General features: G+C 39.2%; 1 protein-coding gene and 1 long non-coding RNA gene across 2 annotated transcripts in view; one reads left to right on the forward strand and one right to left on the reverse strand.

Moving 5' to 3' along the window:
* The window catches only part of DCBLD2 (discoidin, CUB and LCCL domain containing 2), a 44117-nt gene extending 32957 nt beyond the window's left edge, over nucleotides 1-11160 (forward strand). Inside the window, exons 10-15 of the mRNA XM_030465907.1 lie at nucleotides 2033-2180; nucleotides 2553-2714; nucleotides 3803-3896; nucleotides 4288-4337; nucleotides 6048-6185; nucleotides 8045-11160. Of these exons, the coding sequence (XP_030321767.1) occupies nucleotides 2033-2180; nucleotides 2553-2714; nucleotides 3803-3896; nucleotides 4288-4337; nucleotides 6048-6185; nucleotides 8045-8481 (1029 nt within the window). The 3' untranslated portion in view covers nucleotides 8482-11160. The remainder of the gene's footprint in view (nucleotides 1-2032; nucleotides 2181-2552; nucleotides 2715-3802; nucleotides 3897-4287; nucleotides 4338-6047; nucleotides 6186-8044) is intronic.
* Nucleotides 11161-12710: 1550 nt separating this feature from the next.
* On the reverse strand, nucleotides 12711-19237 carry LOC115600409. Its single transcript, XR_003988941.1, has 3 exons — nucleotides 19012-19237; nucleotides 17533-17609; nucleotides 12711-12834 (listed from the first exon to the last, which is right to left on the reverse strand). It is a non-coding gene; the product is annotated as an uncharacterized LOC115600409 (long non-coding RNA).
* Nucleotides 19238-20666: the final 1429 nt, after the last annotated feature.

Genomic DNA, 20666 nt, shown 5'->3' on the forward strand with positions numbered 1-20666 from the left:
TTTTATTAATTTATTTCCAAAATAACACCATAGACTTGCTTCCACATTTAATCTCTCTTCATTCATTTCTAGTAAGTATATTTAAGAGCAATATGCTTAAATTCAGAGCCGGACAAGTATCACCAAGACACATGTGCATCTAAATCTGCACTGCAGGAATTGGGGAGGAAAAGAGACTATTCACAGACAAGGCAAAGACCTTGTGTTGCCTGCCCGGATTTTTAGTATCATGAATGGATTAGCAGTTAGTTTGATAGTGTTATTTGGATACATAAAAATGAAAGTGATAGTTATTCATTTATGAAGTAATAAAAACCAATACACTTAAACATGAAGTATTGCATTTAGATTACCAAGTGATTCATTTCTCCATGCCTAACTAAATCAACTCATGTCTGTTTGATCAGCCAGTACTATCAAACGTAAAGACAATTAATGCCTCTATAAGGACAAATAAAAATTATTTTATGCAAGTAATAGTAATGGAACTTTTGTGTTTTCTGTTAGTGGAGACATGTTGTGTAGGTCAAGGGGCACAGATGTGAGTCCCTTAAAGGTCCCTGGGGTTGTCTGGACATTCTGGGGGCTTTTGAATGGTTACTTTCCTGAAATAATTGTTTTCTTTCAAACTGGTGGGGTTATTCTAGATACTTAGATACAAAAACTTAAACACAGGAGTGCAATACAAAAATATCTATCTTGTGTATCAAGGTACACTTGTGTATCACACAGGTGACCTGCATGGATTAAAAGTGTGCTAAGACCTCATGGCTGCTTCATTTTATGTGCACGCATCAGCTATTACACAATACAGTGCTTGTCCTTTAAAGGGCCAAGGTGCTTTACTGTTTACCAAGTGGTGTGGGTGAGCAGAAAACTCACGATAATAATTTTTCAGGCATGTGCCATAACTGTTCTGAATAATGTCCAACATGAGTTGCAATATCTGTATCAAGGCTTTAAAGACAAACATTATTAATTTACTGTCCCTTCTACAGTGACACGAGCTGCAGTAGCACCCAAGCACCCAAGTAGCACCAAGTCTGCAAAGCCCAGCTGCTGTGCACTAACATGGAGAGCATTCACTTCCTACCCAAAGGCATGATACCAAACCAGACTCCCCAAAGAAGATGGCCTGAGGGCTTGCTGGGCTGCAATACTGGGCCTGGTTTCTATATTGTTTTAAGCTGCTTAGTGCAAAATGTGTGGTTGGCTTGAAGTCTGTCAGTGTGCTTACACTGCATCATACAGTGACTATCTGCTTACAGGTTTTAAATTTCAGCCAGGCAGCCCTGTTCTGTGTTGTCAATGTTGACAAGTTCTTTGTGTGTGAGGACCAGCAATGAAGGACCAGCTTTAGATCATACTTCATGCAAAGTCTGTGCCCTTCTCTTTCAGAACCCCGTGGCTCCATGTGAGACTCTGAAGAGAGAACTTCACATTCTGAACTCAGGTCTTTTAATTTTCCCAGTGGTTCAGCCCGTACAGGCAGGAGCCACTTGAGGACAGTGTCACTGCACCCTTTACTGTGTCTCTTTAATACTTTCTAGTAAATGCCAAACCATTCACAGGAGAGACTATGCTTAAACTATTAGGCTGTATGAAGGCATCACTTTGTTGCTGTTTTCACACCGGCACAACTTGCTGATGCATAGACTTGAAGAGTAGGTGCAAAATACCAAAAAGTACCAAGTAATTTTTGAGCACCAAGAATTACTCATTGCCATAAGCAGGTGAGATGTTTTGAACTGCAGGTACTGCCTGGGGAGCATCAGTAGAATATCACACTCTACCACTGTTCTCAAGTGCATAGTTATGTGCATACGTGTACACACATACCTACCATTATTTTATGATACATTTAATAGGGCAGAGTGAGGGGAGATGTGGATGCACCAGCACTGTTCTGGAGTGAATTCTCAGGATTCTGCAGGGCTTAATTTTCCAGAATGAAACATCAAAATCGATTGTAGTTACTTAGTTGCTACCATATTTGCATAACAATGTTTGTCTCTTCTGTTTTCTTTTCTAGGTATTTCAAGGGAACACTGAATTGTATCAGGAAGTTCGCAATAATTTCATTCCACCTATTATTGCACGTTTTTTTAGAATTAATCCCTTAAAATGGCACCAGAAAATTGCAATGAAAGTAGAATTGCTAGGATGTCAGTTCAGTATAGGTAAGGCAACTGGAAAACCTTTCAACTGCAAGAAAATCAGTGAGATGATTTGTGGGTTTATTTTCAGTGCAAAAAAAAAGTACTTCTTAGCAGCACAATACTGATGTGCTGATACTTCTGAATGTCTTCCAGAGTTATAACGCTTAACCTGGAAAATATCTAGTTTAGGCATAAACAAGGTAATTTACAAAAATACATGGTTCAAAAGAGACCAGTCACTTGCTTTCCATTTTACTGGTTCATGGGTTTTTTTCCTCACTATGTAAGATGAACAAAAGCTTTAGAGCAAAGTCTTCCAGCTGTCTTCTCTTGAAAAGGAAACGTAGAAACTAGCACTTAAAAAAACTTTTTCTTAAAAATTTTCTCTTAAAGGCCGTGCTCCTAAAATCACCATGCCACCACCCCCTCCTCAGAACAAGAATGACAACAAGAATGATGACTTCGTTCATTCAGTGAAGACATCGTTGCAGACAGATAAAACAACTTTCACACCTGAAATAAAAAACACCACAATGACTCCAAGTGTAACCAAAGGTATTCACAGTTAAGCAGTAGAAGTGTTTGGAAACTCCTTACAGTACTTTGGCATACTTTAAGTGTGCTTATTGAATTTGAATTTTCTCAACACTTAATACAAAAAATTGTCAGTGTTGTCTTTTTAATATTACCAGTTATTAAATATGCATGTGATAAACAGTTGCATACTGCATGCAGAAACAAAACCAATCTTCCAAGTCATATGTATATTAAGTTCTGTCTTTTAAAACTTGTTCAAACTGAGTTCAGCTTTTAATTACTGAAAAAACTTTATCAGAAGTTGCAACTTGGAATTCCCTTCAGAATGAATTAGATACAACTGCTTTGTTACTCAATTCATTAATTTCTTCAGACAAAACATTGTAGATTTAGCTGCTTTTATGAAGCAGTCATTTTAACATGAAATTAGAAAATCATCATCTGGCATCATTATTTTGTTTATCAAAGAAAATTGTCAGAAAAGGGACAAAGATCCCTGCAGATGCAGGCACTGGTGAAGTGTCCTTTGGATGCCAGGGGCCAGAATGGCCTCATGGCACAGGCAGACCCAGCAGAGGCTGATCATGGTTAACAGTTCATCAGTTAAGCAGTATTTACTTCAAACTTAAGTGGCTGAATATAGAATTACAGAATGGTTTACCCTAAAGATCATCAAGTTCCAACCCTGCCATGAGCAGGGTCACCTCCTACTAGACTGAGCTGCTCTACTCTAAGCCCCATCCAACTTGGCCTTGAGCACTTCCAGGGAGGAGGCATCATTATTCCTGGGCTCTTTTGATTTTCCATGTTAGTAATAAAATAACTTGTTCTAACAGTAAAAAATCTTGCTTGTAGTTAGACAAATCTATTGATTTTGATGACAAACCTTGCAAAAACAGCAGCTGTGCATACGTGTAGAAGAGCAAGATGTTAATTGCCATTCAGTTCATACTGTGGGAGCATTCAGCAGGGTACCATAACTGGGGGACCTGGTGTAATAGACACTATACATAAAACCTATGTGCTTTACACAAGTAATTTGCAAATTAAAAACTGAATTATGAGAAGCTCTTCTGTCTGACACCACTTAATTTAATGGCTTTCAGATGTGGCATTGGCAGCAGTTCTGGTTCCAGTGCTGGTGATGGTCTTCACTACTCTGATTCTTATCTTAGTTTGTGCGTGGCATTGGAGAAACCGGTAAATTAATAGATTAATGAATGTGTTTTAAATGAATGTTAGCCTGGTGTGTGGGAATGAAATGCTGCATGTATTGCTGTGGGAACAACATAGTCCACACTTGTGGAAGGTTGGTTTGTTTTTTTTCAGAATCATATTTTCTGTGAGAAAATGCTCACTTGAATAGCTAGGGCAGTGAAAACAATGCTTTGTAACTATTTTCATTAGAAATACTTTTATTGAAAACTGGTTTCTCCAGTAGCAGCAGACTGGTGGTGGCAAGCCAGGTTACTGGTGCTTATACTTTAAATTTGAAGACCAGTTACAGCCAAGGTGATAGCTGCTGAACTTAAATGAATGCATCTTCTGATATGCAGACTAGCTAAAATACCTCCCTTTCTTCTTTTCACAGTAAGAAAAAATCTGAGGGTACTTACGATCTGCCTTACTGGGATCGTGCAGGTAACAAAATGGTTTTATGAAATCCCTTACTTAGCATTTTTTGTTTGATGCATGTTGTAGTAATACAGACAATTTCTGCTAGCAGAAGCTTCTCTAATGCCAACTGGTGTAGGCATAGTAAACACTGGATTTTTTTCCCGGGCAGACTTTAATTCAGAACTTCAGTCTCTAAGTTTTATTCAGAAACATTCAGAAAATGCTGTGTCTCTTGTTTAATCTTACAGCTTCTTTTTTTTTTTTTTTTTTGGTAAAAAAGTATAGAACCTCCAAATTATACAACATAAAGAGAAAATAATTCAGGAAATGTCTTTATACATTTGATAATTGTATATTTGGTACTATTTTGTCCTGAAAAAAGTCTTTAATATTTCGTAAGGTCTGATGACAAATTTTGTCTTTCTTCATTGCCCTGGTAAGAACTTGGGATTGATTGTTTGCAGCCCCTTATAGGCATATTTTCCATGCCACTGCCCTGTTCCCCACCAACTTGAGCTCAGACAATTCCACCAAGCAGCACTTGGCAAGTGTCCTGAAAATGTCTGTGCTGTGGCATCAAGGGCTGCTGCAGCAGATGGGTTTGTGCTGTCTGTGCTTCACTTCTCTCTCCTCATGTTGAAAATTTCCACATCTATGTGTTTACTCACTGGCAGGTTTTAAGTGTGCCTAATTCTTTAAACAAGAAACCTCTTAACGGCCTTATTTTTATTTATTATGTGTCTGTTTCAAATAAGCTAGAGCATTGTTGTCTTAGAATATTAGACTCAAAATATTTAGTATCTAAATGTCATGTTGGACATGCCAGGTTGTTTTGGAGTTTTTTTTTCTGCTTAAATTTAAGTGTTCAGAATGCAGGTCTGTTTTAAAAGGAAATTTTGTAAAACAAATATCAAAATAGTATTGCTACACTTCTCTGTGGAACCTCTGTCCCTTCCCAGAGGCTACCTCAGATTTTGTTAAACAGTGTTCTGTGGTTTTGAATTTCCTGTTTCTTGGGCTTTACCTACAGGATGGTCTCATAGCTGGAATGAAATATGTTAATGCTAATGCAAAGCTAGAATGGTTACTGGGAGAGTCAGAGGGATGGACCGGGAAACCTAACAAAACCAAAATTCTAACTCCTTTCTTACGAGAAAATCTTCATGACCTCAGTCACCCTTAGTCATTTCCACTGAAATTAAAATCTTTGTTCAGGTTATTGCACATATTCACTGATCAGCCTTCAACAGTGTTAGAAACATGATGTGAACAGCTGTAAACCGTGTTAATTAAATGTACTCTTAAATCATAAAATATAATGTAAATACTTGATTTAGAAATTGGAATCATGGCTGACTTGATAGTATTTTCTGTGTTGTCTCTTACGAGTTTATTAATATGGTGGGGAGCTTCAGCACTGCTGCTAATGGCCATTCAGAAATAGATACACGAGACTGCCTCAGTTCTGTAGGTGTCTGCAAGTGTTCAGGCAAGTTGATTGTGAGAGTAATGTTGTCACCTCTCAGTCTTCAGTCTGCTACAAGGTGTTAAAAGAGTATCTTGTGTGACCTGAGGGTCATGCAAATACTGATAACTGAGTTGTTTACCTGCTAATACAAAATGGAAGCTGTGGTGTAAAAATCTTTTAGTAGCTTAAAACACACGATATATGCAGTCTTCGGTGTGCTGTGTTTTTGTTTTTGTTTTTGTTTCCTTTTTAAAATCCATGTGAAGGATGGTGGAAAGGAATGAAGCAGTTTCTCCCAACCAAATCAGCAGAACACGAAGAAACTCCCGTACGGTACAGCAGCAGTGAAATTAGTCACCTGAGACCAAGAGAAGTTCCAACAATGCTGCAAACTGAGTCTGCAGGTACACTTTACTGTTTTTGTGGGCCATGTTATTTTTTTATATATATATATACATACATGACATGCCAAAAAATGTCAGGAATTGACTACCTTTAATTATTTTCTTTTTTGCTTTGGGGAACAGAGGAGAAATTAATAGCTTTTTAAGAGCATTTCTTAAAGTGGAGGCTTTTTAAGTCAGAGTATCATAAAAATATGTGTTAATTAACAATTGACTTGATGTGCTGTGGAGAGACACTTTACCAAATGAACCCAGTAACTAGGTAGGCAGGGGCTGCCAGGGTGACACCAGGTTATGACAGTTTAAACCACCCTAAGTACAACCTTACTTAGAGACTGTAGTTTCAGCCCTGCTACACTCATCTGATCCTCACAGACAGTGGAGCGCTAAGGGTGGTCCTCTCCTTCCTGCCCTACAATAAAGATCAGCAGCTCTCCCAGCCCAAAGCAGAAGTTTCTTTACTTGTTCTTAAACTCTGTGAGAGGGTTGAAGAATTTTTCTGGTTATGCTTTCATGCCCTGGAAATAATTTCACTTCATTATCTTCATGCACAAATCTGAAATGTAGCACTTGGTTCCCTACACTGACTGTAGATTAAATCATTCCCCCGATGTAGAAAAGGAGCAGTTACTAGAGACAGGAAGGCCAATGGTATACTGGGGTGCAGTAGAAGGGGGGTAGCTAGTAGGTTGAGAGAGGTTCTCCTTGCCATATACTCTGCCCCGGTGAGTCCACATCTGGAGTACTGTGTCCAGTTCTGGGCCCCTCAGTTCAAATACAGGGAACTCCCTGAAAGAGTCCAGCACTGAGCCACAGAGATGATGAAGGGAGTGGAACATCTCCCTTATGAGGAAAGGCTGAGGAAGCTGGGTCTCTGTAGCTTTGAGGAGACTGAGGAGTGATCTCATTAATGCTTATAAATATGTAAAGGGGAGAGTGTTAGGAGAACAGAGCCAGGCTCTTCTCTGTGGTGACCAAGCGGTGGACAAAGGGTAAGCTGGGTGCAAGCTGGACCACAGGAGGTTCCATGTGAACATAAGGAGAAGCTTTGTCACTGTGAAAGTGACAGAGCACTGGCACAGGCTACCCAGTGAAGTTGTGGAGTCTCCTTCTCTGGAGACATTCCAAACCCACCTGGTGTGTTCCTGTGTGACCTACACAAGGTGGTCCTGCTCTGGCAGGAGGCTTGGACTCAGTGATCTTTCAAGGTCCGTTCCAACCTATAGCATTCTGTGAACAGCATGTGCCTCTCCTTGGTGAGCCAATCATTAAAGGAAGATGACTGTGCCATTGGTACTGTCCTTACATGCTAATGGCAGGAATATGCAGATGTTTAGGAATTACAGCTTCACAGCATACAGAATTACTTCACTTGTTTTGGCTGCTTTTTACCCAGCTAGCCACGTTTCTCACCTTTAACTTTGTAACCCGTATTATCTGTTGCACTAAAACACATGAGCTGACTGTGCAGGCTTCCTGCCTCAGAGAACACATCCCTTACCTGAAGGACCAAACCTTTATTCAAAGCCAGGCAAGATAATTTCATTTAGTTCTAATTTCACAGGGAGTAACATTTAAAAAAATTTGTTTTAAGGCAGATTTACAGCATGGGAAGTTGCAGCTCACAAAGGAAGGAGTATAAATCTCAGAAACTGGGGTGTTGTGGCTATTGCAATGGCTTTAACTACTGGGTGAAAATTACTTTTTTCCAAAGCAATTGGCACTGGCAGATGGAGACAGACAACTGGTTCCTAGGAAAATAATTTCTGTGATGGTATTGACAGGTTGTATTTAAAGCGAGGCCACTGTAAAAGAATTTCCATTAAGTGTGTTTTGTTTTGCTGGGGCTTTCAACACAGAGTATGCTCAACCCCTGGTAGGGGGAATTGTCAGCACACTTCATCAGAGATCAACCTTTAAACCAGAGGAAGGAAAAGAAGCAAGTTATGCTGATTTGGACCCTTACAATTCACCCATACAAGAAGTTTACCACGCTTATGCTGAACCACTACCTATAACTGGACCAGAATATGCAACTCCAATCATCATGGACATGTCCAGCCATCCCAGCACACCTATTGGCGCTCCTTCCATTTCCACCTTCAAAGCTGCAGGGAATCAACCTCCACCACTGGTGGGAACTTACAATAAACTCTTATCTAGGACAGACAGCACCTCATCAGCACAGGCGCTGTATGATACACCAAAGGGGCAACCAGGGCCAGGTGCTGCTGATGAAATGGTGTACCAGGTACCACAGAGTGTGGCCACTGGGAGTAAGGAACAACTAAGTTAGCTCACAAGTAAGGTAGAATAATGGCTTGTTTTTAAAAGCCAGTTCTATAAGGTGATTGATGGCTTGATTTTTTTTTAAACTGCATTGTTTTGATATTTTTAGTCTTAAATAATTCAATGTTGAACTAAAAGATGTGGTATTGGAGGCCTGGGAAGCCAGTAATTTGGGTTTCTTTAAGCTCTATATATAATTACAGCTTGTCTCCAGCAAAAATCATGGACTTTTTTATTACTACTGTGCAATTATCTGTCAAATGTTAAAGAACTCTTCAAGATTAGCTTCAGTAATTCATACATGTGAACGATAAATTGGGAGAAACAAAGTACAAAACCACAGAAATTTCTTGCTAATGGTACTATTTGTGCAGGGGGAAAAACGCACTCCAAAGCTTCTAATTTGACTAAATCTGTATGTAAGCACTATGGCTTCTAAAATTCATTTTACCCTATAAAATGCCTGTACAATTTTGGACTTTTTAAAACTACTATAAGGACTGACAGCAAAAGTCCCATTAACTTTATGGCATAAAACTGTTGTTGGCTCTAAATTACATTTTTTCAGTATTTGTTCACAGGATTAGGAATCATCAGCTGTGTGTTCCTCAGAAGGTTTACGCCATTTTTGTCAGCCTTCCAAAACTACAATGTGCTTTTTCTATAATGTTTTCTGCCTCATCTTCTTAAGCCAGTCTTGTTCCTTCCTTGGGATCCAGAAGGCACAGACTGTCATACAAGCAAACTACATGTCAACTGCTTTTATGTCCTTCCCTAAGTAAAGGCTACCCTGAATAGTGTCTGCCTTGAATTCAGACTTCCTTGATGGTCACTGTGCAAGAAGTATCCATGTGTTTGAGGTGACTGAATTCAGGAAGGTTCTCCCTGTCCCCCTGTCCTGAGCCCTTTCTGCCCTCTAGAATATCTATTGTGGTGTGTTTAGATGTGAGCATATACAAAGAAAAATATGTATATAATTTTGTGAGTGCTTAAGGAAGCACACAAATATTCTAATGGTGCACAGTTTGTGTTATACATGCATTTAGCACAGGTGGTACGTTTTTAGCACAACTGAAGAACTTTAGCCATAGGGCTATTCGTATGATTGTTCTTATTAGAAATAGAAAAGATTCCAAAACTTTTGCAAGAGAACAAGTACTGTTCCAAAGAGTATCCATTTCAGAAAGCCTTGAATGGAATTTGTATCCTTTGAATGTTCCAGTGTTCTCTACTATGAAAACGTTGGGGTCAGTCATCTATTTGAGATAATGTAGAGTAGTTTTAGCTTGGTAATCAGGAAATTAAAATAATTTGGATATTGTAATTGCCATTTTTAAAATCTTGTTAGAAATGAAGCACAGTTTTTTAACCTAACTAGTAGGGGAAAAAAACCCAACACAATGAAGAAGCTTTATTTTTATTGTAACAGCACTGTTGGGAGGATGCTGAATTCATTTATACTTGTGACAACCCTACCTACACATTAGCCCAGTTTTATGGACAGTTTGTTTCTGTGATACAACTCACATCAGCTTTCTTTATTGTCCAGGGTCCTTAAACTAGATGAACATCCAAAGCAAAACTAAAATCCTGTTCAAGAGAGCTGTCGCTACCCATGCCTTTATACCAGTACAGTATCCTAACTTACCACTTGGAAATTTGTTTGCACAGGGACTATATGTAAACTCTGTAATCCAAAATTACATGTGACCTGGTTCACATCTGAAATAAGTTATTACATGCTCTGTGTGACCTTAAAGCCCAGTTCTGCAATTTTTGGTCGCTCCTTCTCATTTATTGAGAATTCTTGGGTGTCTAAGCCTAAATGTGAATGTAAGGGTGGTATATAAAAAAAACCCAATCATGAAAAAGAAATTTCTGCCTATAGTATTTTTTATGTTATTGCAACTTTTTTTGCTTGATAAAGCTGGTCTACAGTCTTTGTAGTTTTGCTTAACCAGTATGTGTTCTTACCCATCAGCAGTAACTATGACTTTCAAATTTTGTAGGATGCTCTTATTTGAAAGGGGTAGGACATTACTGTACCAAGATGTTACATACTGAAACCTCTGTATTCTCAAACTGTACAAGGTTAGAAAAATTAATCTACCATAAAAATAAATAGTGGTTCAAGTCAGTAAAATTAACACTCAGATTTAATTTTTACTGTAGGCCAGCAATGGTAGAACTGTGCATATACTGTAGGCTAAGATGGTTTATGAATTAAACAGTTTCTCTGCAGTGGGTCATTTTTTTAAGATCCTTTTCTGAAATAAACTGGTCCTGAGCTTTGCTTCCTGCTTTCAACTTTGAACATGTTATCTGCTAGGGCTAGGAAGATAAGTTTGAATATGTAATGGTTGGGTTTAAAATGTATGCTACAACCTGTTAAACATTGATTCCCAAATGTAAGTTGCATGACACACTAAAGATTAGCATTCTCCTGTGCACAATACAAGCAGAGGTACATTTAATGGGTCTCTTACATGTGAAGATTTATGGATATAAAATATATTTCAATCTTACTTGGCTTGAGTATTCTCCCAGAATGTATGTTCTTACCTCAGCATGTATGGTAGTTGCTCAGTATTTGTATATGTTGCTAGAACTTAGACTGTATAAATAGTGAGGGATTTTTATATGTATGTTAAAAAGTTATTTTAAATAAATTGTACATATGTATTACACAGTATGTTTGCATTGAACACCTGACTTACATCTAATTCATCTGTAGTTTGGAAGTGCAAGGGTTATAAATTAGTTAACCCCTGTTGCAGTATGACATGCCTTGCCTCCAAGAGTCACACTATCCCATCTCCTGGCAATAACGCAGCAACCATCTGCAGAGGATGTGGTGGTTCTTGCCCTATCTCCCTAAGATTGCCTTGTGGCTGGAATCTGCTGTAGGGGCAAGTGGTATGTACAGGAGGGAGCTTCCCTGGAGTTACCTGTGACTGGCAGAGTGACAGCTTTGGAGTCCCTGTGACAAGAGGCTAGGGGACAGCACAGGCAGCTGCTCACTGTAAATGTAATGAGAAAGGCTCTGGTCCAGTGTAACTCACTGCTCAGATGCAAAGACAATTCCCCTGCCAGTCAACACACTACCTCTATACTGGTAGAGAGACTGCTAGTTTATTCTTCAACTAGACCATGGCTATTTTCCAATTACTGGGAAAAAAAAAACAAAAAAACAAAACAAAAAACACACACACACAAAAAAAACCCCACCCCAAAAACCAACCCCACAACCTGCTTTTGCTTTCAAAGCTTTCGCCTTCTTTATCGTAGTTTTATCACTGGACTTCCTAAAATAGGGAAATCACAATTATTCTTCTTTCATAAATAGAAGGTTAAAATTGGATCCTGAATAGCTTAGTCCTGTGTTTGTCAAACAGAAACATCCTTGTATAACATTAGAAGCAGACTTCAAAAAATTAATGTCAGCATGCCTGCAAGCATCCCTGCTTCAGTTGCCCAGTGTTCTAGAGGGACTCTTCTCATGCAGGACAGGCATCTGTGTTAGGCAGAACATTTCTCACTGCTTCATTTCTGCATCTTGTTAAACATACATTCTGTGTGAAACACCTGAAATGCCACCTCAGCTTGGGCTGTCTCAGCTTCATGTTTAAGTTTTCCTACAACTTGGGTGATGGAGGTGAAAAAAACCAACCCACCAACAAAAACTTGAAGCAAAAACTTACCTAGATTTCTGAAAATGTTTCAGAAGCCAAAACCACCTTCTACATATCTTAGCGCACATAGAAGTCTCTTGATGTACTATTTTTTTTTTAAATTACTTTCCCACAAATTCTAAAGAGCAATAGAGAAAAACTGCAACGACAGTACTGACATGAAACTGGATCAAAGAACACCACCTCCATTTACACTGACAGAAGCTTAAAACAGCTTTCTAAGTGTACTTCTGTCTGCATGCTGAACTTACATAGGGTGACTATGCAAACAACTCCATGGCCAAATTGCCATTACAGTCTACTTAAAGTTGTGATTCTTTTGGCTTTTTTGCCTTTTTTATGTGGCTGTAAGCAAGACAGAGTAAAAAAATGGGGCACGATTGAAGGGGAAAGTTGAAAACTACAGGTCAGGTTTCACGCTAATACAATGCCACTATATATTATAATAGTACATAAATAATTTTTAAGTCACTATAAAATCTTATCTATAGAATTCAAGTCAAGTCTTATATTATTTTGCAGTTTACCTGCCTTGCTCCTGAACAAGCTGCAGCTTCACAAGATTTTTAGCTCTCCAAAACCAGCTTTTGGCAACAAGGATGGTTACCAGAATCCATTTTGCTCAGGAAGGCTCCTTTGGATTGGCCTAGCCTAGTATGTGAGGCTTTCTGAAACAAAGGCAAAACAAAAAAAAAAAGGAAGAATCCATGATTTATGTACAATTGTGTATCAAACACCTGATACACATCTGAAGCAGCCAGTAAGAAGGTATGGATGATTAATTAAAATATTCCTTAAGTCCCAAGCCATACTATCAGTGTACTTTATAACAGCTCATAGATTCAAAGATGTGGGAAAACAGTCTGCGGAGGCTTAAGGATTCCATGTGCACATCAATATGATCGTATGAAATCGTTTATTAACAACTTGCACTCACTTATATAGAGAAGCCTTGTTTACACCATCTTATCATGCAGGTGGCTTTGTATTCCAATTACACATACCATTCTCACAGAACCACTCTTCTCACATAATTATTTTCTCTTCTGTTGCCAATTAAGCTATCTCTTTCCCATTAGCTCATTTTTAGAAACCTGCAACTAGGCCTCAATAACCATTAACCCACTGTAGCCTTAGCTGAAGTAAGTTAGGATTGCTCACAACCTGTATATTTCTGAACTGTTTCCCCAACAGTAGCTGATTTTTTTTGTTTCCCCAGAAATCTCTAACTATGCTGAGAAAGTTAATTGGACAGGAGAGCATGAGCAGTCAGGTCCACATTATTTTACTTGTAATGCTATACATATTTTTCAGCTGTTAATCAACAGCATCTTTGTCCCACACAGCCAAGCCCCTCCACTTTTCAAGGTAGATAATTAGGTTTATTTTCTGTAAGATTGCAAACACAATAGTACTTGGTTAAGGAAAAAACCCAACTCCCCTTAGAACTCACTTCTACTGTTTAACATTCAGGAAGCTACCTGCAGCAATCATGGTAATTCCAAGCCAACTTGCTACCCCACTGTAACTGAAATTGTAGGTACATGTTGCACAGCTTACAAATACGAATTTGGAATAAGAAGAAAATAGTTCATCCAATAAAGTCACCTGCAGTTCAGGTGAGCAACTGTCTCTCTGATTAAAGGATACCCAAGATTAGAGGTAAGGAGGTATGGAACAGTTTCCTGTGTATTGCTCCTGCTTTGTAGGGGGGTAAAAATAAAAAACCAATCCAAGTGTGCTGTTTGTCATCCTTTAGCTTAATGTAAGAGTAAGCTTACCTAAAATACTTACACTGGGAATGATTTTTCATGTGTTGAAGACATTTTAAATTTTTTCTTGTACATCTGTAGCCTTTTACTATTTATATTCTTCTACTCATTTCATTAAAGTTCTTCTGCACTGTATTATTATTAATCTAAAGGAAGGGAAGTAGTACTACCTTCTGTCTCCTTGTGAATGCTCTCCTACAAAATACCCAACCAGCTGGAACATAATACAAGGTTCTTAGGTGAGTTCTGTCTGCTGCTGTGTAGTGAGAAGCACTCAGTCGGGGTTTCTTTACCCAGCTATTCACTTATTTTTTTAAAATAAATAAATAAATAAAGTTCAAAGACTGCTTTTTCATGTTTGGCTCAAATTTGCCCAAGGCTTTGGGCAAAGGCAAAGGGCACAACCACACAGCCTCAATTCCTTCAAGAAATTATAAAAAACCCACAAGAATTTGTAAAAACTCCATAACCAGTCAAGAATTCCCATCAGTACAAGCAAAGCACTGAAGAGCAGCATCTTAACGAATCTGCTCAGGAAAGTAGGTGGAGACAGACAGGAAAAAAAATGCAGTAGAACAACTGTCAAACATAGTCTAAATTTAGTTTTGAAAAGCTGGTTGGATCCCTTGACCTGTCAACAGACTGCAAAATTCTGTAGTCCTTTTTACAGAGTAGATTTGTGGTGGGTGTCAACTTAGAAAGGTTAAAAGGTAAACTTTGTTTCAACAGTTAATGGCATTCCTTAGCTGCCAAAGCAATGAAAAGCTATCTGGTTTGCATTTCGTGAATTAAAAGAGACAAGAAAATGCTTTCCATTGCAGTTACTAGAAATAAATGAGAAATGGCTAGGGAAAAAACCAGAGTACAGGGAATTTTAAATTATGTGAACTGTTAACAGTAATGTGAAAATTTGTGATTCACAGGAATCCTGCAAAGATTCAAGATTTGTTTTTAGCTTCTGTTGTGAACACAAAGTTAATATTCTGTATCAGAAATAACAGCATTGTAAAACATATAGAAAAGTGTGAACTCATTTGTATATGTAAACCAGGTATGATAAGGTATATTCAGTATTGACTCAGAATAGTATTTGAAGAACAAAAACTAGAATAGTCAGTGAGACAAAATACTGCAAACAAGTCTCTGCTTTTTTTCTTGAGGTTTTATAATGACAATATTGAAAAAACAAAACCAAAGAAAAAGAATCCCAAAAGAATCCCTAAATCATCTCTATTAAAAGGTAATTTATTCCAATGCCTCTTTCTCTCAAAGACTGATTCAGTGCAAGCAAAACCTTGTATTTTTCAATAAAGTTCAAATAAATGTTTTATAACTTTTAAGATTTCCCACACACAGTTTCATGCAACAAGACAGTATTGCAGTGGTCCCAAAACTCATTAGTGTAATACGTAGCTAGAACAGATTTTGTAGTTCTCAGCCCACTTAAGAACATTTTATCTATATTTATCTATAGTCCTGTGGGCAAGTGGGCAAAAAGACCTCATGTTTCTGTCCTCAAAGAATTACTCAGAATCCTGTCATTGGGCATAATGCATGCCGTATAGGTACATACCAGATACATAAAATATACAGTGTTTGATTCCACTAGATAAATCTCACTATCTTAAGTTAGCCAAAACACAAAATCATTTCAGAAATTAAAACACTAATAATTGGTTTATTATTAGTGTTTTCACTCAGTGTATCAGCTCTCCAAATACTGACAAACTCTTCAAGCATAACACACACAAAAAGCAAGCGCCCTCTTCCCCTGATCTTGCATCCATAAAGTTTCTAATGTTTCAAACAAGTGACACTTCAGATGAGGACATTTGCTCTCCCAGCAAGACCTAAATCCCCAGTGTAACACTAGGTCCCAGTTTTGCATGTAGGTTAATGCAGGACACCTTCCATACTGGTTTTAGTGAGACAAGGCCTAGCACACCACTGGAATAATTAGGTCTCCAAATCTAGCCAGGCAATGTATGGCAGGGGCCGAGCATACAAGATTCTCCCGTCTCCATAAAAGCTCTTTTGTAGCTTCCAAAAGGGATTACTTTGTGTCTGTGTGTGCTTCTTGCTAAGTCATTGTTGTGGTTGTGGGTTTATACCACTCTTCATTTTATACCTACCTCACATGAATCCTTCCATTACTTGCCCAGATCACCAGCTGCCTTGCTTATTACCAGGCAGCAGTTAATTACGCAGCTGTAATAAACCATGGGCTACTTGGTTAACACCAAACACTTGAGCCACTCCTCCAGCACCACAGACTTCCACAATTTTCAGAGCCTTCCAAGTAAGCCCAATTTTTTTGTAATCACAGCAATTCACAGCATAGTGTTATTTTGGTATTTATTTTAATTTCCTTAAATTCAGTGGGATCAAAATGAGTTACTTTGATGTAAAGAGAATAAGCCCAACATCTTAACAAAATTCCAGTTCCTAATAGCAGATTATAAAAAATGATGTTTCAATTATGTATTCCCAGCAAAATAAAAATAATTTATGCTTCTATTAATATTTTATAGCATTTTTTCAACCCAGTAGAGCAAGATGAAATCATATACACAAAAGCTGGTCTCCTATGTAAAGCAAACAAAAAAATGCTGATTATTAAACCAAACTTCTCTCATAAAACTAGACCTCCACTGGCAGTATTCCCACTCCAAACAGTGGCAGATACTAAATTTTTCAGTATCAAGAGACTGAAACTATTGTTCATTATTCCAAAAGTTTTAATGTTTTTTGCATCTGTGTCAGATTTTCAACTCATACAACAACGAAACTGCTACAAGACATCCAGTAAAATAAAGCTACCTGCAAAAATAAGTTCCAAACGAGTCAACCTCAACGACCACTCAAAAGAAAACTGTATTACAATTTTCAAAACTTGTGCATATTTCCAAATTTGGCTTTTTACAAGGCATGTGTACGACTGTGTTAGCATTAAGTAATTTCAAGGATATTTTTCCCGTAAGTCAGGACAGCAGTCCTCTGATACCCTTCCTAACTCTCAACTGTAGATGGTGCTGTCACCTTTTTGTTTTCTCTAATGCCAATGCAATTCTGACACCAAGAGACTAACATCTGGTGTTGGTATAGCTAATTCTTTTCCTTAACATGTATCTGTGTGTTTGAGACACTTCCTGTCAGTCTCCATCACCAATGGCTTCTCTGATTTATCAGTATGCAGGATAGGCTTAACATTTTGAATTACTAAGTCCAGCTACATACCAGTTGAATCCTTTCATAAATGACAATTTAAAAACTCAAATGATGACTTATTTTATTTGTACAAACAGAGAAGCGTATAAGGAAGCTGTTTTCTTGTAGGAACCACACTATTATACTTTAATTTAGGGTTCTCTTAAGGAAAAATTAACTAGTTATGAAATGTCAGACTTCTGCAGAATCTTAGATGGAAGATTTCACAGAGCCAGCAGACCAACAAAAGTTCTAAGGAGGTGACATACACTATTTCAATGAGGCTCTTTTTCCTTTTCAATTCACATTTCACTATTTTCATGTTCTAAAGTTTAAACAGATGTATTTCCAGAAAATCCTAATTAATGTAGTTAAAAAAATACTTACCTAGCATTCCTCTTTGCAGGCCTTCAGAGTTTGATTAGCAACACCTGAGATGGTTTGTGTGTCTTCTAACCATGAAGCTTCACATAGATCCAAGCAGAAGTTTAAGATTAAAAAAAAGTTCTTTAGCTGATTGTTTATCTATAAACACATACACGAAGAACGTAATTTATTACACTTGTTTATATAGCTATATGTAGGTTTATGCTATATATAGCTCTATTTTAAGATAGTGTTACAAAGAACAAGCCCTTACTCTCACCTAGCTTGAGGAAAACCAGCAGGTGAAATCCTAATTTTCTGTATAAACTGATTATATAAAATTATCACTGTCTTCAGTGGTCAGGTTTTCTACAGTACACTTGCAAGGCAGTTTTGCCTTGAACTGAAGATTATTTCTTCCTAGCACTGACAACTCCACAGAAACAAAGCAAGTGGATGCTCTTGCCCTCTACTTTGAGGTTGATTAGCAAAGCAAGACCTTGGGTGAGTAATTGACATATGCAATGATAAATATTTATTAAAAATCCTATTGAATCAAATAGAAAATTGCCTGAATTCTGAATGTGTCTTATTTGAGCTTTAAACAAGAAAAGAAGTAATTTTGCTTTCATATCAAGTGAGGTATTATTCAGCTGAGAACATTATTATAAAAAGATATATTGTCATAATACTTAATATATATTACTGTAGATCTGTATTAACTATTTTCAGGTGAAAACTGTATACAGGAGGTCTCAAAATTAAGTGAAGCACACTCTTCCTATTTTTTCTACTAGAGAAGGAAAGCAGTAATGCCTGGCAAATGCCAGGATCCAGCATTTTCCTCTCATTTTATAATCAGTGAAGCTCACACCTGGTATTTGGAGGGAAGCACACAGGTTTTTTTAGGCTTACAAAAACAACCAACTCCCCTGATCCTGTTCTAGTGAGGAATAAATTGGGTCCAAATGTGCTTCTTTCATGTACAGGCATCTCAATTCGACGTAGACATGCTGATTTGGTGATGTAAATCTCAACCTATAAGTGCAAAAATTATACATACATGATGCATTGGTTGGGATGCAATTGTAGCATCACATCATCTTGTATTTGCCCGGTTTTCACTCTTTACTAGCTCATGGCTGGCATTGGAAGACCCTACCATGCTGGATGGACTCAAGGCTGTTAATATGTTACTAATTTGGCCTGTGATTTGGGAGCCTCCTGTCATGCTTCCACAGTAGCTGTTCATACACAGAAACTCCAAAATACGATCTTGTGTCACCATACTAATAAATGCAAAAAGAAATAAAATATAAAGGGGCTATGCTCTGTTCATACAGACATAATGCTGAAGCAAGTTTGACTCAACACTGGGATCTCTTCCATGGCTACAACAGATTCCTGCGTGGGAGCCTGGTGGTACGCAAGTGCAAAGGGTCTGGCCTATAACGAGCTGCCAGGTGCGCTGGCAAAGTTGAACGTGGAGAAAGCACCCACCACAAGTATCAGTTTCAGAAAGCAGTTTCAGGATCCACTGTGATGAGGCGGTGTTTTCCAGAACTTATGTCCCCGGGAAAGCCCACAGGCAGTCCGTGAACTCCCTCGGGCCCAGCAGCTGCGAGAAACCAGGCCCGTAGCAATCAACCACAGCCCACCCTCTGACCTGGTGACGGCGGGTCGGCGGCTGTGTCCTTCGCCTCAAACAGGGCCAGACAGGGCTCCCCGGAGGATTGGGGGCACCAGCATAGCCACACACTCCCCGCTAGTGCCTCACGTAGTGACTACGAGCGGCGACAGCCACCCTGCCCCTTAAGCCCCGCACACCTCTCCAAGCACCTAACCCCACACCCCTGCAGAGAGCGCCAAGTCCCACCCCTTCTCACCTCCTTGGGATCCCATTGGCTGCAGAGAGCACTGCTCCTCCGGCCGCTGCTCAGCGATTGGCTCAGGTCCCCACCGATCACAGGGAACGCCCGACCCCGGAGGCAGAGCGGCTCCCCCGGCCCTCGCAGGTGTCGGGAGGAGGAATGGCGGTTTAACCGAAATAACGAGCGGCCGGCCAAGCCGGAGGGAAGCTGGGGGACGGCAGAGGATCCTACCTACCGCCAGAAACACCCATGGCTTCTGCCCTGTAAACTGGGCGCGGAGAGTCTGTCACTCATCTCTTCCCGGCGTGAGGTAACGCCCGGACGTGCCTCAGGAGAGCGAACGGAGCTTCCCGGCAGCTCCTGAATTTCTTCAGTCTCTCGTCAGGCAAAACTGACTTTGCAGGGAGAGATAAGAAGATCACAATTTCTTCCTCGCTGTTATGCCAGTCCCATTAAGAGGGTGTTAAGTTTTGGACAAGGCAAGCATCAACCAACTTGTCACGGCTTAAAACTGGCCCAGCAATTAAACCAAATAACAGATGCTCTCTATTAATCCCCCTCCCTTCCCAGATAAAGGAAGGAGAGAATAAGGGAGAGACTTATGGGTTGGAAACTAAACTACACAACTTTAATGAAACAGTAATGAAAAATAGGAAAAAATACTAAATATATGCAAATATACAGGAAAACTGATACCACGTTCTTCCCCCTTCTCCCCCAGTAACTCTCACGTCACCACGGAGGCTGCAGGGCAGCCCTGGGAAAGTCCAGGCTGGACTCCTGGGGTCAGCAGCAGTCGGGAGCTGGAGGCAGGAACACATGGATTCAGGCTGGCACCTGAATTCAGGATCAGGACCACAGGCAGACAAACGGGTGGAATCCTCCCAGGATGCTGAAGCAAACAGGGACAGGTGAACAAGTGGAAGCAGGAAGAGGTTTGACCCTAATGAAGCCTCAAATTTATACTGAGTATGACGTGTATGGGATGGAATACTCTGGTCAGTTTTGGCCATCTATCCATCTATTTGTCCGTTCCTCCCTAAGGGAGGGCTGCAGGTGGGACCTCTTTACTCCTTTTCTCCTTCCAGAGGGCAAAATACTCCTCAGAACTGCACAGTGGCCTTGGTTCTGCACACCAGTCTGGCTGTAAATATAAACATCGAGCGTTACCAGTCCCAGAAGCAGACACTATCTGAGAAACTTGCTGTTAATTTCAGCAAGCGCAGTTACTTACAAGAGACTTAGCTGAAAGCAAGAGTACAAGACAGAAAATTATCTTTATCC

The sequence above is a fragment of the Calypte anna genome, chromosome 1 (assembly GCF_003957555.1).
Source record: "Calypte anna isolate BGI_N300 chromosome 1, bCalAnn1_v1.p, whole genome shotgun sequence".
NCBI lineage: Eukaryota > Metazoa > Chordata > Aves > Apodiformes > Trochilidae > Calypte > Calypte anna.